The sequence below is a fragment of the Perca fluviatilis genome, chromosome 22 (assembly GCF_010015445.1).
Source record: "Perca fluviatilis chromosome 22, GENO_Pfluv_1.0, whole genome shotgun sequence".
NCBI classification, from domain to species: domain Eukaryota; kingdom Metazoa; phylum Chordata; class Actinopteri; order Perciformes; family Percidae; genus Perca; species Perca fluviatilis.
Genome location: NC_053133.1, coordinates 10,057,840 through 10,084,377, shown reverse-complemented (window position 1 = coordinate 10,084,377; position 26,538 = coordinate 10,057,840). Strand labels below are relative to the sequence as shown.

At 41.5% G+C, this 26,538-nt stretch overlaps 1 protein-coding gene across 2 annotated transcripts in view; it reads left to right on the top strand.

Annotated features, from left to right (window-relative positions):
- Window positions 1-26,538, top strand: part of LOC120552479 (matrix metalloproteinase-16-like) — a 92,066-nt gene that overhangs the window by 27,016 nt on the left and 38,512 nt on the right. For both annotated transcript variants that reach the window (XM_039790576.1, XM_039790577.1), the window contains one exon: window positions 7,730-8,034. In XM_039790576.1, coding sequence (XP_039646510.1) covers window positions 7,730-8,034 — 305 coding nt within the window. The remainder of the gene's footprint in view (window positions 1-7,729; window positions 8,035-26,538) is intronic.

Sequence of the window (26,538 nt, the reverse complement as noted above, 5' to 3'; positions counted from 1 at the left end):
CTCAGTCTCCTCCCTCTCAGAGGTTTCTGAGAGGGAAAACCTGCTCCCGACCAGGTTAGGATCACAGGCTCAGTTACCATAGTAACTGACTCTGAGGTTAAGTTACCTCTCTTTCTGAAACGGAAAACCCAGAGTTTCCCTCATCTCAGGGTTAACAAACTCAGAGTTTTCACTAAACCTGCTTTCTGGAACGGGCCTCTGGTGGAATCACAGAAGAAGGATGGAGAATTAACTAAAAAGACTTTTTTTACTAGTTGCCAAGGGCTGGCAAGCTACGAGACACTAAATGGACACTGGTGGAGTGGCCACGCACCATGTTGATTTGAAAGCGCTGGCATCCAGGCGGAGATTAAAGGAGGCGACCGGTTCAAGCTAATGTAGGCTACATGATCAGAGTAAGGTAAACGGGGTAAATACCGATCCCCGAGCGGTTAAAAAAATGCCTAAATCCACTCCGATCCGATACTGTGATCGGGATCGGGAAATCCCTAATCAAAATAATGTTGCAGTAACCTAGAGAAGTAGCTGAGATGTGTGAATGGTGACATTGCTTCAACAAACAGAGCAAGAAACAGTCAGACGATAGACAGGTTTCTAAATGCAAACACCACCTTGAGTCGCTCTGCATCAGCTTGCACAGTTGCACGGAGTTAGGGCTTCTACGTTACCACTTGTTTAGCTAACTGCTTATAAAAGTATTTGGTGTCCAATAGATGCCACCACAACAAATAAGGTGGAACTACATTTTAATTAAGTCATTTTTTTCTTCTTTTTCAGTAATAATTTGCGTTTTAACAAAAAGACCAATAATTCTTAAATTTTCAGCTCACCATATGCAATATAATGACTGCATCGTTCCACTTTTTTCTGTGTCCTTTAAGTTAAAGTTGAAGTAAGAGGGAACACAATGCTTCCATATATGTGTCACATTTTCATAATTGAATCGGTCATATTTCTCCTGATGGCCAGGTTGGATAAGGTGCAACTGTCAAACTGCAGTGCTGTTTGAATCCAGCTTGAGGTCTTTGACTGAAGTCACTCTTTCTTCCCTGAAAACCTTCTTCATCCTTCAAACTGTAAGCTGAACGGTCCAGAAATAGTCGTCAAAAAAACAACTCTGGCATTTGGAAAGTATAACAAATGCATGGCAATGCCTCCCAACTGGGGCGGCCCACTTGGGAGGCACTAATTAGCTTTGGCATCCCTACAGTTCTCCCTGCATGCAGGTACTATTGTAGCACATGGAATCATTATTACCTCACAACGTGGAGTTTGATATTTTATATGGCCTCGTCGGGATTCTTTCATTTGTCGTTTTGTAGCTTCTGCCTGCATGTGTTTCTCTCTTGCTCCTAAATAGGACCTGCATACAATGAGATGGGTATTCCAATCAAGATAAACTATCTTTGTATTTCTCAAGAGGCCACAGTTACTGCTAAGGCCTTTCATTGTAACCCCAGACAGAGCCAAAGAAAAGGACATGTATTCATGAAGAACCCTTGAGGTGCTACAACATTTATTCTCAGGGAAAATGTGCTACTCTCTCTGGGTCAGCTGGTATTGGTTTGAAAGCAGGATTGTCTTGTACTTTGCAGATCTCCATAAACACTTCAAAAGACAAAAGAGCCATTTTGTGTTGCTTCCATAAGTGGCCCCAATCAGACGGAGACTGTTAGCTTAGTCAACAGCCAACCATCGAACTAACAACACTTCATGTTCGAGATTGCTTCTGTTATTCAAGAGTACTGGCAACTCTTGAGATGGGAGCGTTTATTACTCACGCTTGTTTCAGGACAGTTGAGGACACACACATTTCCAGGCTATTATTCATCACAATTTATATCACTTACAACAAATCAGATTACAATCAACAACAAAGCCCGTAAAAAAGGATTGTTGTTGCATCTTGTTGTAGCGTCTTTCTGCTCGTTGTTTTGGTTTAACGGCCCAAAAAAGGCAGCTGTTTTCAGTAAGAAATCTGTTGACTACCTGACCCGCACCAAACAGCAGACAGACAAAGTTAGTGACTAGTTGGTGAACATAGTGTAACATTTAGCAGTTTAGGAGACAGTTATTTTCCCTCAAGAGTTGGTGGAGACCAAAACTAGAGCTAAAAGAGGAGTGAATATTAGATTCCCATTCATCAAGAGGACAGATACATGACTCCAAATGAGCAATTTGCAGATAAATGTGTAGGTCTCTATACGTCATGTGAGGTGATCCTCAGCTGACCAAACTACAACAAAGAGCAGTTGGATTCATCCCTCCAGGGGTACGTCCCAGGTCCATAAATTGCATTTAGTTTCCTTCACTTGCTTCCGTTCCTCGCATCTTAACCCTTGTGTTGACTTCCCCATCGACCATGCACTTGTTGTCCTCCCAGCAAAATTAACCCGGTCTGTATTTCCTTTTTATGAAGCATAAAGTAAAGATGATCCCCCAGTTCTATTTTGCACCTTCTAGCCAACTTCATTCCAATTCATTACCACTAGTTTTATACTCATTTTTTTTATTTATGGTCAATAAACTCCATTTACTGTACATACAATTATACCTCATTTCGGGGAGTAAAATAAGCAGAAATTACGAATTATTTTCACTATAGTGAAGATCAGGTGAATATATATTGATGGATTATGGTATATGTCAATGTTTAGTCAGAATACTGTTTTCAAACAATTTTATTATTTTGAGTGGCAGCACATATTTCTGATACCCAAAGACAACACAAGGGTTAAGGCTGATTCATGCTTCTGTTAGACGGCGTGGGTACGTACGTAGGTATGTGGAGATACTGACACACGTCGCTTGGCAGCGCACAGGGGAGACCCTTTGTGTCTCCCACTATGCCTCAAGAGTCAGTACTTGCTCCGAAGCTAATCACTGTTAATCGCTCACTCGCTCTACCACACACTAACGTACAAGTATAATAATAATGATGATGATGATCTTGATGATCTTGATGATAATTGTATTTGATATAGCAACTTTTACAGACGGTCACAAATTGCTTCACACAATAAACATTTGTTGAAATACAGTAGGATCCAAACACTGTTTAAAATGTCCTGAGAAAAAGTGGTGGTAGTAGTTAATATTTTCAACCGCAAAGGGGAGTTAGAGGGGTTCGTAGGGGAAGGAGAGTTTGACAGGTAGAGACCGGAAGTGACCCGGGGTGAGTGAGCACACCCGGTATAAACTTAAGGCCACTTACGTAGGCTACAGCGAACGACTAAAACAACTTTTTGGTGGAACAAAAGTTGTTTTAGTCGTGTAACAGAAAACTCAGATTCAACATTTAGTCTAGCTAGCTGTCTGAATTTACCCTGCACAGATCTGAGGAGCAGTTAACCATAGTCCTCATAAATCGAGTTTAAAATCCTAACACAAAGAAAGCGGAAGGAAATGAACATCAGCGAAAAGACGAATTTCGGGCTGCACCAGAGCAATCCCAGAAGTTGAACGTCATGGATATAGACTATTAAATAAGAAACTTGGGATCCAAAACAGCTTACTCCATCATTCCTGCCACCAAAAGCTCTGCTTCCTTTTTCAACAAATATATTTCTGATGTTTGTTTTTGTAGACTTGTAGACTAGAATTACATAAAATCAATTTGTTCATGATAGGTGTGTGTGTGTCTGTGTTTGTGTGTGTCTGTCTGTCTGTCAAAACAGAAAATCATTAGCTGAAAGTACAAGTTTTGCCTTGTGAGAAACTTATGAGAGGCAGAGCGTAGTTAAAGCAAATACATCTTTGCTAAAGTGGTAGTGAGCTGTCAGCAAGTCCGTCTTGAGAGAGCCGATATAGCAGTAGAGAAATGGAAGCAGTTTGTGGTTTGGTTTAAGCAATTAGAACATTTTAAATGAACATTGTAGGTTATTCAGTGCACTGAATTTATATTTCATAACCAGCCTTTATGCTTCCCTTTTCACTGAGTTTGATTCAATAATTAATCTGAGCTTAGATACAATATTAATATGCAGTATATAAAAATGTGTCTTGCAGCAGTCTACCCACCATGCAGAAAACGATAAGATGAGCAAAAGTCAATGACGAAACACGTTCAGATAATATTTATTCCTATTATGGAAAATGACAGCCTGGCAGCCAAACAGAGGATGAACTAAAATGAAAAATGGAACAAAAGAGAGGAGGTGGCAAGGAGTACACTAGGCCTGCACGATATGTGGAAAATCTGCAATGTGCGTTAACATTGTTAAATATTGCGATGACGATATCACTTGCGATAAATCAACAAATATTGTAGTGGGCGTCTGAGCTATACATTTCCGATGTCAGTCTGGTTGTCTTTAAATTCGGAACCCAAATATAATTGAATATTTTAAATATCAATAGGCGAAATGATGGTTTCTAGCGCAGCAACTGAAATGTTTACAATAGGGCTGCACGATATGAGGAAAATATGCGATATGCGATATGTGATGACGTTGTTGAATATTGTGATAATGATATTACTTGCAATAAATAAACAGATTTTTAAGTGTAGTCAGTTCTACATTTCTGCTGCTTTCCGTATTTTGCTAAAATACAACAAATTGCTTGTTGAATTTAAAAGAAACAAAATGAAATAATTTTCAACATTCTTTCATTGAATTGAATATTAAAGGAACATGCCAACTTATTGGGACTTTAGCTTATTCACCGTAACCCCCAGAGTAAGACAAGTCGATACATACCCTTCTCGTGTCCGTGCGTGTTGTAACGCTGTCGGACGGTTCCACCGGTAGCTTAGCCTAGCACAGAACCTGCAGGTAACTGGTTCCAACTAGCCTACTGCTCCGAATAAGTGACAAAATAACGCCAACATGCTCCTATTTACATGAGTGATTTGCTTTGCAGCAAGCCTTTCTGAGAATATAGTTCCCGGTTTGTTTAGGGTTAGAAGATGGCGGTGTCCCATGTTACGTTGTTTTTTGTACACGCTGTGACTCTACAAATCACAATATGTAAATAGGAACATGTTGGCGTTATTTTGTCACTTATTTGGAGCAGTAGGATTGTTGGAACCAGTTACCTGCAGGTTCTGTGCTGGGCTGCTACCGGTGGAGCTGTCAGACAGAGTTACAACACACACGGAGATGAGAAGGGTACGTATGGACTTATCTAACTCTGGGGGATACGCTGTATAAGCTAAAGTCCCAATAAGTCGGCGTGTTCCTTTAAAGGCACCACTAAAATATAAATTCCTTTTTAATGTGCAATTTTCTACTGATATTCTTTCAACTAACACAAAAAATCTAGGAGTGGCTATCGCGATATGTCGCAGACTTTCCCGATATGTATATTGCGCCAGTTGTTATTGCGATGACGATAAAAAAAAAAACTATATCTCGTGCAGCCCTAGTTTAAAACAGCAAAGTAACTATGTAAACTCATTAATATCTCACTGGAAACAATCTAAAATGTCAGTAAAATAAATAATATTCCTGACATCACAATACTGAGTGGAGTTTAGAAAGAATCTGAATTCAAGAATTTTATTTGTGGCAGACATCAGTCAATATCAGTCATTCATCCTGTCCTCCCTCAGGTCATTGACGTGCATAATAATTAGGTGTGTGTGTGTGTGTGTGTGTGTGTGTGTGTGTGTGTGTGTGTGTGTGTGTGTGTGTGTGTGTGTGTGTGTGTGTGTGCGCGCGCACGCGTCAGCAGGGGAGAGGCTGCACTGTGATGATAAATACTACAGTTTTAACCCCGGGGCCTGTTTAATACTTGGTTTTGGTACCTATCCCTAAATAAAATGATCGCCCCTATTCATCATATTTTAGGCAGTCTTTTGCACTAGAGTACACCAAGAAAATGTTATTTTATTTATTACTCCGTTATACTCCATTGTTATTACACACTACACTACACAGGTCTGAAGTACACACACACATGCTCAGGGCATTTACATGCACTAATGGACAGATGTCAGAATGAGTGGGCTGCGACTGCTGAACAGGCACCCTGAGCAGTGGCGGCGGGTTCCAGTGCCTTGCTCAAGAGCACATTGGCAGTGCCCAGAAGGTGATCTGGCATCTCTCCAGCTAACAGTCCACACTCTGTACTTTGGTCCGTACGGGGAATTGCCAGTTCACAACTCAACTCCCTACAGACTGAGCTACTGCAGGCTGGATGAGAGGAAAACAAGGGGATTCTTGAAACTTCTTGAGCAGGAAGACTTGTGAAACAAAAAGGAAAATTGGCAGAGCGCCGCTTTGCTGCACACTTTATTTACACACTGCACTTATCAACTGAACATCAGCCAACCAACTTCCCACCCAACTCGGACACTGCACTACAGACACAGGAAGACACAGAGTATAGTGTGTTTACGAGTGTCTAAGTTGGATGATGTGAACTATACCTATCCCGAGAGAGAGAGAGAGAGAGAGAGACCCAATTTTAATAGAGCGTGACACTCAGATATTTTCAGAATGAAGTGGAGTGAGGTTTTTCCTGATTGCTCAAACCAGACTGGGGCTCTCAGCAGGCAGTGGGCTGTTGATAATCCTTAATTAGAAAATAAATTCCAGTGGCAGGAAATTGTCCTCTCCACACCTGCAGCAACTCAAAGCCGGCAGGAGAGGACTCAGCTGTTTTCTCTCACAATTCGCTCCATTTAGTTCTCTGTTGGCGAACACGATTAGAGTGAAATGGCAGCATGCCGACAAAACTGTGATGGTGATGGATTTAGTTTTTTTGGGGGGGGCATTGTATGATCATGTTGATTGACATGCAGTAGTATTCTCTTTTTTTTCCAGCCCTTGTGTTGGGAACAGTTATACTAAACTAACTGTATTGTTTCTATCTCACTACAGTGTTTCCTCTATGTTGATTTGACCGTGGCGGCCCCCCACGGCAACATTTCTGCCCCCCACAGTATCAGGAATAGGGCTGCATTGTTAGAGTGCATGTCGGAGAATAGCGCGGTCACTTGGCAGAAAAGGGGGGGGGGGGGTGTTTGGACCTGCCCCCACTGCTAAAACAAATCCTAAAGGAAACACTGCACTAAGTGTTATGCATCAGAGGTGTTATTTACTTTGTCTGATTAGATTCTAATCTTTAATTTTTCCTCTGAGTGGACATCCAGCAGAATAAGCTACTCTTGGTGGGTTTGTTTTACCATATGCTCAGAAAACCTCTGAGAAGAGTCTTATCAGACCAATTTACAATACATTTTCTCATCCTGACAGTTGAAGGAGAAATCCCGATTCGAGGCTTACTGGGGCATATTGATAAGAGAAAATTATCTGGTTCAGTCAGGAACACTCTCCTCATAGATTTAACCATTTATTGCAACAAATGAAAATACCGTTATGCTTGGAACCATGCAGAAACCCCCCCCCTGGGTAAAAAAAAAAAAGTGAGCCAAAAGAGACACTGAAAACCATTTTAAACTTTGAGTCATGTTAGGACTCTGAACGAGGAAGGTGAAGGCCGGGGAGGTGGAGGCAAAACGATGCCAACAGCAGTGAGTGAAGCAGCGTCAGTGTAACAGGGACCGGGGGGAGGAGGGAGTCGCATTTAAAAGGGCCGCGTTGATGTGAGAATGGCTGTGATTGGTGGGTGTCTGATAGGAATGATAATTCTATCAGCGGGCGTATGAGTTCCGTGTCCTGCTTGAACTAACGCTAACCCTAATTTGTGTGATTTGTTTTTACAAAGACTTGTCGTGTTTTCCCAGTCTAAATTCTTCTTCCCGTATGTCGTGTCTCCGCAGCATAAAGAACGTGACACCCAAAGTGGGCGCAGAGGAGACCCACGATGCCATTCGGCGAGCCTTTGACGTTTGGCAAAATGTGACGCCGCTGCGCTTCGAGGCTGTGCCCTACAGCGAGCTGGAGAGGACCAAGAAAGATGTGGACATCACCATCATCTTTGCCTCAGGTTTCCATGGCGACAGCTCGCCCTTTGACGGCGAGGGTGGCTTCCTGGCCCACGCCTACTTTCCAGGGCCGGGAATAGGAGGCGACACACACTTTGACTCGGATGAACCGTGGACATTGGGCAACCCCAACCATGACGGTAAGCATTGATTAGTGGTTTTGGGGGAATTTTATGATGGCTTTACGTGGTCTTAGACACATTTTTGAGAAAAGATCTGTCAGCTAACTCACCTGGAATGGCCTTTCTGTGTGGAGTTTGCATGTTCTCTCCATGTTTGCGTGGGGTTCCTCTGGGTGCTCCGGTTTCCCCCACCATCAAAAACATGTTCTAGGTTTTCCAGTCAGTGCCCTTGATCAAGTCACTGGCTTAGATCTGGAGTTGGTCCCCGGGCGATGTGATTGGCTGCCCACTGCTCCCTTGAGGGATGGGTTAAATGCAGAGTATGTGTATGTGACAATAAAGTACCCTTAATAAGTGCATGTAGAATATGTACAGGGTTGATATTTAGCATCTAGGCTCTGTCCTCGTCACTCCCCATAAAGAAAGAGTGGGGAGTGACTAGAATAACTTAGCCCTAGAGGAACATAGAGTCCGAGTTTACAGGTGGATGCTGAGGTGGAGGTTTGAAATACTTTATAAACAGCAGCAGCGGTAGCAACAAGTGACAGCAGCATAGCTTTCGGGTAGGCAGTGTAGCAGCAGGCATGGCAGCAAAAGAGCAAAAGTGAGACCATCTACTCTCACTGAACCACAGATTTTGATGCTCTGCTAGCAGGTCGGAGATATTGAAGTGTAATGCCTGCTGGGTATTGGTTTTGCTAGTCAGTGGGCCGTAGGCTCCCAGTCTGATCTGGTGTTTTTTCAAGTTTGTTGAGGCTTGCTCAGTCCTCTCTCTTCGACAACACCCAAGCCTTCTAGCTACGTATCTCCACAGTGAACTATCGTAATATTACAGCACCTCTCACTCCACTGTAGGGCGGCATGATATGAAAATATGCAATATGTGATAACGTTGACTATCGCCATAATGATATTACTTGTGATAAATAAACGGATATTAAAGTGTACTCAGTTTTGCCTTTCTGCTGCTTTTTAGTATTCTGCTAAAACACAATTAATTGCTTGTTGAATTGAAAACAAATGAAAGAAGATCATTTCCAACATTCTTTTATTGAACAAATTGCTTATTGAATTGAATATAAATGCCACCACTAAAAAAAGTGACAGTTACATTTTGTCATCAAGTGCAGTTTTCTACTTTTTTCTTTGTTTTGTTTTTTTCTTCAACTAACACAAAAAGTCTCTGAGTGTCTTTCACGATATGTCGCAGCTTTTGGCGATGTTTTGATTGCGGCAGTTGATATTGCAATGATGATTTAAAAAAAAACTATATACAGTGTTGTGCAGCCCTACTCCTCTGCCACCTGGAGCTGGTGCCTGAGCTGAGTACTTGCCCTCGGAGCTTTACAGCTTGTCAGGCTGTATGTAAGCCTTTGGCGGGGTTCGTAAGTCATTCTGTTGCGTGGGTTGCATGTTGCGCAGCTGTGTTGCTGTTTAGCATTGTTGTGAGATCCAACAGATATCTACTTGTGTGTGTGTGTGTGTGTGTGTCAGTCGACTAAGCTCCCAGATTGACCCCTATGCAGCTTTCGTTGTGGTGATGAAAGAGCCTGGTAATAGAGTAGATGGAGGAAAGAATGAAAATACTGTAGTATTAGTACTGTAGTAGTGAAAGATAAATGGATTCTTGATTAATATTCTTGACCCGGAGGCTTGTCTTTGCGTGTTTCAAATTAGTTTCTCGGATTCTAAAAAAAAAGTTGTTTTCAGCTTTTCTTCTTTGAATTCCTCATTAAATCTGAGGGTCATGCCTGCCCCGTGGTCCACCGAGACAACTCAAGAGCAGTCATGACTGTTAGCGAGTCATGAGCGAGAGACGAGGAGGTTCTCTTCAGAAATAAGGACACAAATGACAGGAAAAAAGACGAGTTAGTTGCAGGAAGGCGGCCAAGATAACAGAGAGTGAAAGAGAGGATGAGAGAGAATGGCAGAGTATCTCTAGACAAATATTGGCGGTTCAAGAGCTCACAAGACAGACGGAGAGGGAAAGACTGAGAAAGAAGCGTAGAGAGAAAACATTTGAAGAGGAAAGGGGAGAGAGGAGAGCAGAGGAGATGAGTGGGAGCTGTAGAACACTATGCATCGGAAATAGAAGTGAGCAACTTGCTGTCGAAGACTGAATTTTAAGTAGGAGCGGATGGGCGTTTGTAGGCTTAGATAATATGTTTTGAACAGCTGTCTCATCTGCTCCCAGAAACTCATATTAAACATATTTAAACACACATATGTGCAGGGGAATATCCAGTCACACACACACACACACACACACACACACACACACACACACACACACACACACACACACACACACACACACACACACACACACAATTATCAACATTGATGCATGAGAGGCTTAAGAGATCCAAGCTCCAGAAATGCTGGATCCTACATTCCCCATAATGCAACTCAACTATGTCTTTTGTTAGACTTGCCCTGCCTGGTAAATGTCCATGTTTTTTTAAACCATGCACACACACACACACACACACACACACACACACACACACACACACACACACACACACACACACACACACACACACACACACACACACACACACACACACAGTGTTGTCATCCCTGCTGTCGCGGCCTTGGAGGAAGGAAAAGCAGCTGTCATTGAAGGCTATGATTCACCCCCTTCAACACTCTCTCTCTCTCTCTCTCTCTCTCTCTCTCTCTCTCTCTCTCTCTCTCTCTCTCTCCCCCCCCCCCCCCACCCCCCATAGTGCAATATTAATACAGCCATGCTACGGCCCACACTTCTGTGAAAGCATCCCATAATGCATGCAGTTCTAGAACGCACTCTCCAGCTGGCTTTCTTGCCAAATATGAGCATGCACTGGCTAAATCCTGACTGCTCGCTGTGGCGGGGGGGGGGGGGTGCATAATGACTACTGTTATACTGAGGTGAATTTCTGCTTACAGCTTGAAGCTGCCCAGACAATGTTTTCTGCTTCAGATATGTCTTCAAAATTCACACTTCTTACGCCACAAAATACTTCAAATATCAGGTACTTGTATTGGTTTTCATTTTGGCGCAATAGCAAAACCTCTGAGGCAGTGTGTAAGATAATAGTGCTGCAAGTATTAGTAATGGTACTACATATAGTTAAACAAAGTGTAGCATTTATCAGCTTAATATGTCGTTGCACAATCCTTTGTGATAAGACATCAATACTCTGGCTGCAGTATTTCTTAGTAAGCAATGCTTTCTTTTTTTTATAAACTCTAAAAAAACCTTTATAGCTTTGGGGTATTGAGAAGAGGTGTGTGTGTGTGTGTTGTGGCGTGTGTGCGTGTGTGCGTGTGTGCTTTTTGGTACACACGGTTTGGTTTAGTTTATTTATTTTTTTCGGCCATTTGTAACTCACAACAGTCAAACATACATAGAGACAACAAACAAACAAGACCGAAAAGATGTAGGCTGAAGCCAGAGCTTATTACACCTACCCTTTTTACATAAAATTATATTTTTTCGTACAAAAATTAAAGTTCTTCTTAATCTTAAATGTCTAAGATTAAACCATTCAAAAACTGAAAGCTTGTCATAATGCAATAAAAAAAAAAAATACATCATAGGTTTGATTCCTGCTTTGTAAAAACTAAATCCCAACCCATACTGGATATTTCAGACCAATACTGATATCAAAACTTGATTATAATTCAAATATACAATATATTGAACCAACAAGAAAACAACAAAAACTAACATTTAGTGGTTCCAATTGACTGACTGTTAATGTCCTAGCTTCCATGTGCAAAGATGCAAAGATGAAAAGCTCACATCCATAATACATTTATTTTAATAAATGTATTTTCGAGATTGAGATGTAATCTAGATTGGCTCAAAATCTCTGCCAGCAGAGGTGAATCATTTTATATATTTCCAATGCAACTAGCTTCAGGGATTTGTAATCCATCTATCATCCATCTCCTCCTGTATCCATGCTTTGTATGGAACAGCTGGGAGTGATGTAATGTTAGCTCAGAACAGCACATGATGTCTGGGTCTGGCTTTTCTTTACTCTTTCTCCTCTCTTTCTTTTTGTCTCCTTATCCTCCTTTTATTGAAAAGTTGTGACTATGCACGCAGACACACACACACACAAAAACAAACACACATACACTGGAGATGAGCTCCTGTCAATTAAGCTGCCTGTGCCTGTCATGCCCAATCCCCCTACGCCGTTGTCGAGAAGGATCAGTCGTCTCGGCGACCGTTGCCAGCATTGCGCTGTAGATGTTATTGTTGTTGTTTTGGATGATGACATCACTGATGCACACTGGAGGTTTAATCCCTGTCTTCATGGAGATAAACACTTGGACGTACACATGTTTAACCCTTGTGTTGACTTCAGGTCAAATTGAGCCGTTTTCAATTTTTGTGTTATATCATAAAATATGGGACGTAGAAATAAGCGCTGAAAATGTGTAGAAGAAAAATGTAACAATTTAAAACGTTGGAAAAAGCACAAAAAAAAGCGTCAAAAACGTTGAAAAAATTTGTTTTTTTTCAAGGTTGACGGGAAGACAACACAAGGGTTAAGCACTCACACATACATTTTATCTCTCTCTTTCTCTCTCTCTCTCTCTCTCTCTCTCTCTCTCTCTCTCTCACACACAAACACATGCATGTGCACTGTTTGTCCGATCTTCGTTCACGCTGCAACTCAGGCATCTGGGGCTAGAGGATTACTCAACAGTTAGATTCAGTGGGACTTTTAGCACACACAGCAGAATGAGGTTCTTATTAGGATTAGCTAATGGCATTTTAGGAGAGACTTGGATACACAGTATACAGCGGCTGCTTTCTATATATATATAATTTATTTATTTGATGCTTTTATCATAGAGAAGCAAACGTGCTGTGATGTCAGCAAAATCAATCACACTAAAAAAAAGGCAGATGAGCACACTAGAAAAAATAAAGTGGTACTGATCTGAGGATTTCTTTATTGCTAAATGTTGATTCCTACTGGAAACGAGTACAACGGTTTCTCAAGGTGTTGCATGTTGTAATTACACCTTAGAGTTTCAATTATCTGCTAGAGCCCCGAGTATCTTCCTTTGTGACTTACAGTACTGCTACTTCACATTCATCTAGACAGTCAGTTTGACTGGAGACATAACATAATTTTAGCAAACCAATCAGTATCCTAATCAATATAAGCACCTGGATTCGTCCTCAGTCTTTCTTAATATTCAGTCTGGTCTTTTAATGTGATTGTGTGTCCCTCTAAATATTAACCAATAGATTTATATGAATTAGCTTCTGTCATACAACAATCAGCAGGATATATATATATATATGGAGTATTGTGTGTGTGTGTAGAGTTGACATTATGAGCTGATTGACCTATTAAGCACCAGCTGAATTTTTGTTATTGTATTTTGTATTGTATTATTATACATTAGTTATTATTTTTGCTGTTTAATCGTTTCAGTAATTTTCCAAGCACAAATGCCTACAATTGACTAGTTTCAGTCCCAACTGTAAGGATATGTGTGTGACACGGGGTATAGATCAGTTGTACAGCATTTGAGGGTCAAGTCCAGGTGGCTTGTGGATTGGTGGTAGAGTGGTCGCCCCTCAACACTGAGATTGGCGGTTTGATCCCGGGCTCCTCCGGCCACATGTTGTGTCCCTGAGCAAGACCCTGAACCCCAAGTTGCTTCCCGGATGCTGTATGTATGCTACTCTGTATGCTGTCCACTGCTCCTACTATTAATTTAGAATATAGTTTCATTTTTTTCCGTTTTTGTTTGTAACAACGGCAGCAGTGTGATCTGTGCATCATGATAGCGAAAGATCTCTAGGGAAGTGAATCCCACATTCATCCTCAGTCAGACCTGTGTTAACAGTGTTGCCTCTTTTTTCACACTAAACGAGTGCTATGTTTGACGTAGACTCGGTGATCACACCACACATGCCAAACCCCTGCACCAGAAGCTTTTATGTGCAGCATATCATGCCTGAAAAAAGTTCAGAGCACCAGAGAGTGAAGAGACATTTGGAGAAATCCTTTTCTATGAAGACTAAATGACAGATTTACCAATTTCCACCCTTTCTCCCTTCCTCTTTTCTCTTGTACACTACAAAGCCTTTAGTGCTGCTTTAACAATGCAGCTTTCCGTCGAGGAAAATGATTTGTTCAAGCAATATTTAAATGAACGCACATTTCCAACAGTGGATTAGAGAAGCACTTTTGGTTTGGAGGAAACTGTTTGTGGGTTTTATTCCATCATAATCAAACTGTGTTCATATCAGATTGGTCTCGTTAATGAAGTGGAACACATTTTGCACAACTGGCAGAAGAAGTAAATTGGACATCTACAACCTGGCAGTTGGCAATGCACTGTATACAAGAAAGATTTAACAGAATTGAGCAACATCCCGGGCAATTTTTGAACTGTGTTTTTGGTTTTGTGTATCCATGCTGGAGGTAGATAACAACACTGTTATGTAATCTCAAACCTGTTGGCATCTTAGACTGACCAGTTCCATGTCTTTCCGTCTCCATATTTCCTTTTTCTATTTGAGCTGTCTAACGCTGGGTTTCCACAGGCAGCTGAAATAAAGGAAGCGCGGAGCGATTCAATTCATTCCCTATGAGAACAGCGGTATGAGCAAAATCCACTGATGGCGGCGAAAGTGCCCGGATGTTCACCTCTCTCCCAAAGTTGAATCAGAGTCAACTTTAGCAGAGCAGTAGTCAATGAGAGAGCAGACTCGCAAATGTGCCTCCAATTTATTCTACCGTGTATATGCAAATGCTACATGTGCAAACTAAAAGATCGTAATTTTCCTATAGCTTACTTTATGATACATTTTTGTATGACTACAGGGATGTTAACGGCTAGCTTGGCAAAAGGTTGTCCAGGCAGTTGGTACTCCTGGTGGGGATATATATATATATATATATATAGTGTTTCCTTTAGGATTTTTTTTACCAGTGGGGGGCAGGTCTGTCCGAACAACCCCACCCACCCCAGCAAGTCCAACAATGAGGCATATTTTCAGTTGTGATTGAGATGTATTTTTTGAGGAACTATAGGGCACTGAACATCTACAAGAGGTCTACACTTAGAATGGACCCACCGTGGTGACGTTTTTGGTGGAGCTGTTCGTTTAATAGTCGACTCGGAAGAAAGCAAACGTTTTTGACAATAAACATCAACACAACTGTATGTTGTGTTCAAACTAAACTAAACACAACTTTTTAAGCAGCAAAGTGTGTGACTGGAGTAGAAAACTTACCAACCAGTTGTGTTAGGCCAGATATAAAATGATAGAAAGCGTATATCAACACCAACAACTCATTGTCTGCAAAACGTGTACACCGTCGGCATCATGTTGTAGTGACACAATTCCACTGGAAAGTGGCCTGTGGAAACCCAGCGTAAGAGGGATAAAGTCATATATGAAAAAGAAACACATTGACCGACATGGTCTGTCCTTGGATCCCTTTTTTGTTTGTACATCCCTTTCTCTGTCTGTATCATTTTATCTTACACTGTGAGAAGGATTGCACAGTGATAGCTGCGTGCTTATCTTCGCCAGGATGATGCACAGTGAGAGACAACAGGGAAGCAGTGCGTGGGGGTGGGTGATAAGACAATATCCCCATTGAGAGTGCAACATTCCTGGGGGCAAAACAGAGAGAAGTGGTCCTGGAACGCCTATACAGTAGCTGCCCTACATTCCTTGAAGGCTTGGCTTTAGAGATTGATGGATGAATAGCTGTGAGGGATCAATAGATGGAGGGAGAGATGGATGGATGGATGGATGGATGGATGGATGGATGGATGGATGGATGGATGCATGGAAGAATAAACTAAGGACATCATAGGTCGTGATGGGGGAGGGCAGAGGTTGGATCGGAAAATGATGCAGGGAGAGTGGGAAGATGAAGGCTGATTGGATGAAACATCGCGGAAAATGTTTCAACAAAGGTAAAATGGGGATGCAGAGTGCTGGAGGGCAGAAAGGAGAAGAGTGTGCAGGGATTCAACAGGATAAGGAGAAAAAAATGGAACTGGAGATGGAAATGATTACATTGTCTTTTCATCAGAGCTCAACGTGCCACGACCACTTTTGAAAGGGAGTACATCTTCAGGATGCGTTTTTATTTGCCAGTTTTCCATTTCTGGAAAGAAAAGAAAAAGGCAAAGAAGCCGACGCTCGTCCGTGCTTTATCACAAGGGCATCTTTGTGGGCTGAGGCCTCTGTGTTTTTCTTTGTGAAAAAAATCAAAGCAGTGAACGCAGGAATAGATAAGACAGATTCCATTTTGACTTTCAGTCACACTGGGGCTGATTGGATTTTGCAACAGGAACAAAAAAACAGCTTGGCACCAGAAAAAACAAGTTTCATCACTGCCACTGCATACCATGACTGTACATAAACACCCAGTCTCACCCGAGGGTGACTTATAAGGCCTGGTATGCCTTCAAAGACCTCCAGCCTCCAGTCAGGGAAAACTATGTAACATAACACAGCATGCGAGCCAGACCTACACACAGGAAATGAGAGATTCAAGGTCTTTATTATTTTCTTCACCCTTGCCCCCAAAATGAGCCAAAGAGGTTAGAAAAACACAGTCACCAGGAGGGAAAATACGCCAAAAAATGATGTTTCCAGGTATTGGGATTAGATAACGGGGGCTAAATTTGTTGGGGCACTCAACAACAGAGGTATGATTGGCTGAGGGAGGGGATGTTGGGGGCGGGCTCGACGTTGATCAGCATCAGCTGATTGATCGATGGTCGCGGGAGAAAGCTAGGCTCCCTGGCAACGATTGGCACAATGGTTTATCATTGACGTCCAATCCTGTAACTTGATTGTACATTCAAAGTGGCTTTGATTTTGGGTGATTTAACCAGCAGACAGTAAAAGAAGATCAATCTACCGCTTCTTAGCAGTGGACCGTGCAGCCATTGTTATGTGGAGCAAACTCTGTTGATGCAGGGTACTGCAAGGAAGGAGAAAACAGAAGAACAGCTAAAGAGAAGAGAAAATCGGATGTCAGAGCAGGTATAGTAGAGAGAGGGATAAAGAGGAGAGGTTGAGGAGCATATGGTGTCCTTGCAGGTTTATTTTTAGGTTGCTACTCCTACTGGGTGATGAAGAGGAAGCAGTCAAGTCTTTTCCATCCTGTTTCTCTTATCTTTTTCGTTTGTTCCTCCCTTGTCACTCTCACACTGTCAATTTAGTTCAGTGGACTTAGTTGGCATGTTGCTTGCTGTGTTTCCAAAGCACTGTTAAAGCTGTTGAAATAATGAGTACAAAAAACACTGGTAAAAAATGAGAATAAAACAAAACCGATTCCGATATTTGGATGACTGTTTATCTATAATAAAGCAATAGAAAGAAAAACAGAAACCCACTTTGTTTGCTTGATTTACTTGGTGTTATTTCCTCATTTCTGTCCATTTTATGGCAGACAGGAACATATTTAACAGCCAGCTCTACCCCAGAGTCGAGAGTAATTTCTCCTTGTTGTCCAGACATTGAAATTACAGTGTATATTTTTCCAAAAGTTGGAAAGAATGTCTCTTTATGTTGGATGGACAAGGTTTTAGGAAGTTAAGTTTGTCTGGAGACTGAGATCCATCTGTCTGCTATCGGACTAAGATCATTCAGTCTGTACTTCGTCATGGTCTTTTTAAGGTTTTCTTTGTCAGGTTTTAAGGTCAGTTAATCTGGCGCTGCATGTTGTTCCATTCGTGCAAGTGATGTATTTTCGTTTTTCTTTAGTTATAATTTGGTCTAATGTTCTGAGTGACACTCTCCTGACTGTCTTGTGTTTGGCTGAGGCTTGTGATGCCAACTGGGAACTTGCTTCTTTGTTCTTAACAGGGCTTGATAATGTTATGGAGTAGTCATTATTTTTGATGTGTCTCCAGATGTTTTTAAATCTTAGCAAAGTGGGAGCTTTACTCTGGCCCTTAAAAATACTTTGGCAGAACACTGAATGCAGAGTAACAGTAAGAGTTTTGTCCCAATAACTTTGTTGGAGAAACTACAGCCTCATATCTTACTGAAACCTGAGTCCATTCCAATTAAGATGCAGTATGTACACTCAATGTGTTGTGGTTTTGCAACACCTCTGTCCTGAAATTCTTAGAAAATGATGTGTTGATTGCTCAAAAATTGTAATAATGTGAAACCCATTCAATTCAGATTTGAATTGAATCCTGATAGGGTATAAAATGAAAAAGTGTAAACCTAGGCAGTTTTTTTTCTATTTAATTCCCAGGTATATGAAATTATACATAATTTACCTAGATGTGTTACCTTTAACCTAGAGAAAGTTCAGGCCCATTAGTAAAAAAGAAGCGTGTCATCTGCATAAAGGAGATTTTGCCTTCTCTGTCTTAAAAGGGCACCACATTTTTCCTTTTACCTGTCGTGCTATTTGTCAGTAGATTGTTTTGGTATGAGTTGCCCAGTGTTAGAGATAGCAGCCGTAGAAATGTCTGCCTTCTCTCCAATATAATGGAACTAGATGGCACTCAGATTGTGGTGCTCTACGCGCCAAAAAAAATACATTTGAAGAACTCAACAGCAATGTCTCTTTCCAGAAATTATGACCCAATTACTCAAGATAATCCACAGACCTGATTGTGAGCATGTTCATGTAGGAACTATTTTCTTTCTACCAAACTACATCTGACAACCGTAGTCCCTCATGGTTCAACATTGCTATCTTAAATAGCGCTACAGGTAAGAGGAATATTGTGTATATTAGATTTTGGGGTGAACGGTCTCTTTTAAATTAGACCAGGTATTTGTAACGGTTTAATAACGTCCCAAATCCATCTACTAAAATATTGACAGACATTTCTCCAAGCTCTTGCTCAATTAGAGGGTAACCAAGAAAAGTTCAATAATTCTTTCAAGGTTGTTCAGCTTCTCAGAAAACCGTGTAGCGGGTTTTATAAAGATCTATAATCTGTCCTACGTCCTCCTGTCTCTATCTTTGTCCCTCTCTATCTCCCCCCACTCTGTCGCTGCCTCGCTCTATCTCTGGGGAAATTAATGAGGAGAATCAGATGCTTTTTCTTACCACAGGAGCCGATCTTTATCTTTTACTGGAAGCATGTGTACTGTGTACTGTATGTGTGAGTCCTGAGGATGTCCAGCATGGCTACATTTGGGCAGGCAGTAAGAACACTATTGATGGTTGGGTTACTGTAAGTAGAAGAGTTTATGGTAGGACACAGGCAGTAAAACAGAAAGCTACACACACACACACACACACACACACACACACACACACACACACACACACACACACACACACACACACACATAACATTTCAAGGGTGCTGGAAAAACCAACTACCTTGTAGGCAGTCTATCTCAAAAATGTAGTTGGACAGTTGACATTGCATGATGTAACACTATGATATGATACAGTGCAGTAAAATAGATCAGTATAAGACACTACATGATCCTACAAGGAGCAGCAGTATGTTTATTTATTTTTTCCTGGCTAACCTGTAATTGGTGGAGGTTGTTCGGGCTGTACATTGCCTGACAGGACAAATGCAGACATTATTCAGGGATGGAAAAACTACTGCCATCTTCTCTGTATCTTTTTCAAGTAAAAATATGAATAATATTTTCCAAAAAAGACACTACAAGTTAACATCTATTAAATATAAGGCAGTACAGGTAAATGGTCTTTTGAGTAAATATACAAATACTACATTATCTACCATTGAAACTTTATTTAAATAATACAGCAAATCTCATGTATTATTTGCTAGAATTATATAAATGTTATGTAAGTGCAGGAAGTAGCATTTACATAGTTTAGAGACCCTCATCTTCACTCATCATCCACCACAATTTTTGAATCCAAACCCACACAATTCGAGGCATCAGTATTCTAAGAGACCAGTACTGAGAAGCCTAGTACCCTGTACCTGTGTTGGAAAATCTGTTGGTTTGCTATATAGCAAATACATAGAGACAGACTGCTTTATGGTGCAAATCTAGAGGTGGTGATTTCAGACTTTGCAGCAATGGCAGTTGGTGACTTGTTAAAGACCCATAGAGGAAACAAATATTCCAGTGTGTTAGCTTTACTTAAGCTCAAGCTGCCAGTAACAGTGAGGGGTGAGATGCAGCAATTGTTTTTGTGGCAGAAAGCCACAGAGTTTATAGGAAATGTGGTTTTAAATGTTGAGTAATATTAGCTATAACACAGTTATGAGATAATGGCTACGAAGTGTTGATCAATTACATACTAGTGTTTGGATTTGGTAGATACGGCACCTTTAATACCTTCTTTATTGTGTGCCAAAATATCTTTGGTGGTTAACACACCCTGTTAGTTTAATTTCCAACAATGAATATTACTTTTAAGAGAGATAAGGGAATAAGCTAATTGCTCTCACACTTTGCACAAAAGAAATGAAATTAAGAGAAGAGAAAGAAAGCAGAGATAGCACCATGCGTTCCTGCCCACCAGGCTGCCACTAGAAATAGATGGCCGCCTACTGACAGCAGCATCAACTTCCACGTGGGCGGCAGTACTCTCTTCCGCCCCCACACATGAATACACACACACACACACACACACACACACACACACACACACATATATATATATATATATATATATATATATATATATATATATATATACACATACACACACACACACACACACACACACACACACACACAAATAAATCGTGCACCCGGGGAGGCTTGCCCTCCCACTAGTCAGTCAGATGCTTTCATAACCTGGTACCCATAATCGTTAGCAAACAAAAAGTGTAAACAGCCCTGCCTCGTTCTGAGAACACACATTTTATCTCTTTGAGGAATGTCACTTGTGTTTTTAGTGATGTGTGATCCGTTTTTGTATTGAAAGGATTAATTAGCCATGTTAATATCAATGTTAAACATTTCTAAGGGAACATTTTAAAATGTTTTATGCGTTGACACACTAGTGACCCACTGAGCAGCTCATACTTCAATAAAATATTTTGTTCCTATTTAAATCATTAAGTGAAAATGTGTTTGCTACAAACCCAGACAGGCACCCGTAACCTACGTACATTACCTCCGGCTAGAAACTCTGTGACACATTCACAAAGGCAGCATCTGTCCGTAAATATCAGATTTGTAGTTCTGCATTCTGGAAGAACGGCTTACTTAACAATGCTCCTTTTGATCCAGTCATAAAAGCAAGGAGGGGCAACAGTTTAAAAGCAGTGAACATTTTCTTTTACTGCACAAAAAATAACCGATAACTAGAAATGGCTGCATTTTCTGAAGAAAATTTGTATGCTCACAGTTGAAACATTTGAAATTGTCTTGAAACAATGAAGGATGTCGTTGTTGTTGAAGTGACACACAAGTGAAAGAAGTTGAAATGTCAGCTAAAACAAAAGATGAAGTTTAGGTGTAAGCGCTGAGTGAAGTTGAAGTATCAGTTGAAGTGAAAGTGCTGAAAGGAGTTAAAGACTGTTGAAGTTCAAGCACTGTGAGGAGTTGAAATGTCAGTCGGAGTGTTGGTGATACGTTCAGCTGGAAGTCATGATAGAAATTGGTGCCAGTTCAAGGGCATAAACTGAAAGATGGCTTCGGCTAAAGTGTTAGCACAGAAAGCAGTTAGAGTAAATTGTCTATGACCAGTGACTGTTTTGGTAGGTGTTTTTTTATCTTGTTCAAAGAGACCTGAATAGTTTAAAGTGTCAGTTGAAGTAAAAGCATTGAAAGGACAAATATCAGTTGAAGAGAAAGAGATGCATGCAGTTAAATTTTACGTTGATGTATAACCACTGAAAGCAGTTGAATTGTGAATTGAACAGACGTCTCGCATTGCCAGACCTTCCTCCACAGTGCTGCGGAGGAGGGTCTGGCTAGTCCACGCAGCATTCCGGGATGTTGGAAAAACGTGCTCTGGTTTATTGGCATTTCTTTTAACCAATCGCAATCGTCATGGGCGGCGCTAAGCCGGCCGAAAAGAAGGACGCAGAACTATAAATCAGCTTTAAAAGATGAATGGAGTTAAAGAGTAGGAGACGGAAGCAGTTGCAATGTCAGCTGAAGAGTAAGAGATGAAAGGAGTTGAAGAGTAAGAGCTGGCAGCAGTTTAAATTAGGCGTGGGCCGGTATACGATTCTGACGGTATGATAACCTTCAGCAAAAATAACACGATTTCATGGTATTGCGGTATTACAATTACAGCTTTAAAATGTATAATGTTTTTAAATGTCTGGGTAAAAAATAAAATCTTTTTTCCCATTGAACACAATGTATTTTATTTTTAAACACACTGCAGTGTGTAATGGCAGGGAGACGGATTACTAAACTGCAGTTTCTCTCCTTGACCACTCATAAAAAACAGCTCATACATTAGGAACGGTATGACGGGAAATGTTCGCGGTTTTGAAACCTTGACTTTTTCAAACCGTGGTATACCTTGAAACCGGTAACCGGCCCATGCCTAGTTGAAATGTCAGTTGATGTGTCAGTGGTAAAAGTAGTTAAAATGTCAGCTGCAGTGGAAGCACTGAAAACCGTTGCATCTTCAACTTTGTAGCAAGTATTGACATAAGAAATGTCAGTTGGCAACTGTGGAAAAGCAGTGAACATTTTCCTTTTTCCCTAGGAAGATAAGTAGCAAACCAGGCGTTTGTAAAAGTTGAGGATTTATTGGTCAATGGTAATCACTGTTGCTGAACTTAGCAGAGAATCTTAATGACCCAAGGAGGGTCCAAAGTGATGCTCTACAAAGTATGTTTACTTTGACCGCATAAAAAGTGGAGCATTATTGAAGAAGTTTAATTATACTATATTTTTCTGGCCCTTTGGGTTTTGTAGGTTTCTTGATAATTCTGTCACCATTATCTCAGTCTAGTTTACTGATACAAGCTGAGTTGAGAAAGTTTTCTCCAGCATTTTTGTGGTGAAGTTTGCACACACATCTGCAGCTGTCCATAGACACAGCTGCAGAACCATTGCTTGCGAATGCATTATTAATGATTGATGATCACAATGAAAATGTACACACATCCCTGTCTCGCTCACAGGTGCTGCACAGAGATAAACATGACAAGAATAAAGGATGTCCTTTCCTTGGCGGCACTGTTTTCTTCCCTTCTCCTGGTTTATTTACCTCAATTCCACTGGAACGGCCAATATTTGGATCCCTGGCAATGTTCCACTCAGAATTTCAGTCTGTAGCAGTCTCTGTAAATAAATAATTACTCCAGTACATATGTTGCTCCCATCAGCCAGGGGTTTGTTCTCTGACAAGCTTGTGAGAATTAAGTGTAATAGATTCAACAGCACAAGTGTTGCTCAACCAATGTCAACAGCCTAGAGCGAGGGGAACATAGAGAGAGAGGGCCGGCAAATAGGGAAGGGATAGAAGAAGAGGGAAGGGGAGAAAGCAAGTGGAGCAACAGACTGTATAGGGATAGTGTTGTTTAATGGATAGTGCATGGCACTGACACTGACACTTACACTGCGTTGTTGACCGCTAACCGTAGGGATGCACCGATTGGCTTTGGGTATCGGCTGATTCCGAGTACCGATCAAGCTGCAACTTCCGGGCCTGAAAAGTGAAGCCAATGCGAAAGTGCCTTAAACCGTCATTCTATCTCATTTCCAGCAGGGGGCGACTCCACAGGCTCCAAAAAAGAAGCCTGTTTTTATAGAAGTCTATGGGGAAATGACCCTACTTCTCATTTGATTTATTACCTCAGTAAACATTTTCAAATGAGTTTATGGTCTTAATCACTACTTACAAGTCTTTTTCAATACAGCATTATGTTCATTTTGTAAGTCCCCTTTTTTTAAAAATTGATTATAAATCAGGGCATGCTTCAAGGCGTGGCTAAACGTCATGACCCTCTGACTGTGTGTTTTCACGCAAAATTAATAAATTTTCGCCTAAAAATGTCTGCAATGGATGACTCATGCCAGGCGACTTACCCTCTTTAGTGTTTTGCGCCATTGAAACAATACAGAATGGTCCAGCTCTGCCCTTTTGTCCAATTATGGTCATTTCTGGCTCCAACATACCAGGATGGTGAAAAACTGTATCACTTCGCTACCATTAAAAAACTGGTAGGCTCTGCTCGGCTGAGTATGTGGCAGCTGACAACCTGTCCTGCTGGATAATCTTCAGAACAGATATACATTTACTGAACTGTTATTTATTTATAAATTCTACAAGAAGCTGACATGTTTGTTGCATGTGCACGTATAATCATACAACATCAAATTTGATTGACTACATCGGCCCGATGGTCACAGACATATGATCCAGCTGTTTGAGTCATTATCAGATCAGTCATCCCTAGCTTACAGTGGCGTGTTTGTAATGTAATAACAATATAACTTATTTCACCAGTAAATTGCTGCTAAATGACAAAAACAACCACCAGATGGGAACATTTTCCAATAACTTGAATGCACCACGAGGCTGACGAGGCGAGTTTCAAGTAAACGCACCGTCTGTGATGTTTTTCTGACAACAGCAGCTGCAGACTGTTGGACGTCCCGTTAAGGCACCGGTGCCATATTAGCCCCGGCTCTCTGTACCCAACCCTAGTCATCACTGGTATTTTTCAAATATCAAACATGATACACAGAAAAGGTCAAATAGTAATAACTTTGGTGTGAAGCAATGGGATTTCAGGGAACTTTAACAATTTATCACTCTTTCTATCACATTAGATGGAGTATTCCATCTTTATTTGTAGTATTGGTGGCAGGGCAAATACATTATCTACTAACAACGTTTTAATCTAAAATGATGCCCGCGTTAAACCAGAAAGGAATGACATTTGGACTCCAACTTGGTTCCTGGAATTTCACATGTGAAAACCTTGGTGTTGATTTCCTGCACTTTTGTTTGTTCAGTGTTTTTCGTTTTGTGTACTTCTGCTGTGACATGAATTTCCTTCCGGGGATAAATAAAGTGTCTATCTTTAGTCCTGTAAGTTGATTTGGTGAAATGCACCAAATGGCACACTGTGTGTTTCTGTTTTGTCTTGTGAGGGTATGCTGGAAGCAGACAGCAGTGTGAAAGTGAATCGAGCAGAATGCAGCCATTGTACTTTGGCTGCATTCTTCACAATGGTCACTCTGTCAAGTCGGCCACACAGCTGTGTTTTGACAGCCAGCCGAGCTGTGTGTGCCCAGGGCCCTCTGAGCCAGGCACTGAACCACTGGGCTGAGATTCTCTGGCAGCGTGTCAGTACAACACAGCACTCCTGGACGGCCGTGCTCTCACCGCTGCCTCTCTGCACTTTTTCGTTCTTTTCCTTCTCACTTTACATATCTCCAGCTTCCTTCAGGATGAAGTTTGCTCTGATTTCTGATGACATACCAGCTCAGAGAAAAAAAACATCCAGTGTCAGTGTTGTGAACTTCACCTCAGCTAGTGGATAACCGCGGATTTCCTTCCTTTTCCTTTTCCTGCTCTCCGCTGTTGAGCGCTCAGCCAGTGTCGGGGACAGTGAAGCACCTACAGTAACGGCAGCGTCACCATCTTACTTCACATCTGAGCTTTTTTAAAACCATCTTTTAATTAAAGCTGGCTGAGCAATTTTCACGTTTGAATTGTCTTAGATAAGGTGTGACCCCTTCTATTCAATGTTACTGAGGTTCTGCATCAACAGTACTTTGACACAAATGAAAGATTTGTATCGGCGCTTCTGTGAAATAGGATTATTTCCTCTCACAAGGCTGTGGGGGAACATCAGAAAAAGAGGTTAGTAACCTCTGCCCATAAAGCGGTACTATTAACCCCTTTTTGTATTCACTTGACCATGTAGCGCAAGGTTTTCCAGGACCATTCCTGAAAATGCATTGTCAGCCCCCCAGGGAGTTGTGGGAGCTGAACAATGGGAAACTTTTTAGGTCCTCTGGGACCGAGAGAGTGCCTATGCTTGCTTAGACTTGGACGGAAAAAACAACAGCACTGACAGTAGTGGCAGCTCCGTCTCGGGGCGGCCTCTGGCTCACCCAGTAAGAGCGTTCACCCCATGTTGGCTGAGTCCTGCAGTGGCGCGGGTTGGAATCCGACCTGCTGCCCTCTGCTGCGCGTCATCCCCCATCTCTCTCCCTCTTTCATGTCTAGCCACTGTCTCTATGTAATAAAGGGAAAAGCCCCCAAAAAAAAAAAAAAAATAATAATAATAATGGTCAGTCTCTGCTGGGCATCCTCATCTGAACAATAGGAGGTTGTTATAGCTTTGTTTGTGGGCTTTCGCTAGTTCAAGACGTAAAAAACGCGGTTGTGTGTTTAGTCTGCAGTGGGGGGTGGCAGGGGCTGTTGCAGGTGGGAGCCGGAGAAAACCCGAAAAGTTGATCCATCCATCTTCGTCTGCTTATCCGGGGTCGGGTCACGGTCGTGGCAAACTTCCCTTTCCCGAGCCACGTTAACCAGCTCCGACTGGAGGATCCCAGGGCCAGGTTGGAGATATAATCCCCCCCCCCCCACCTAGTCCTGGGTTTTCCCCGAGGCCTCCTCCCCA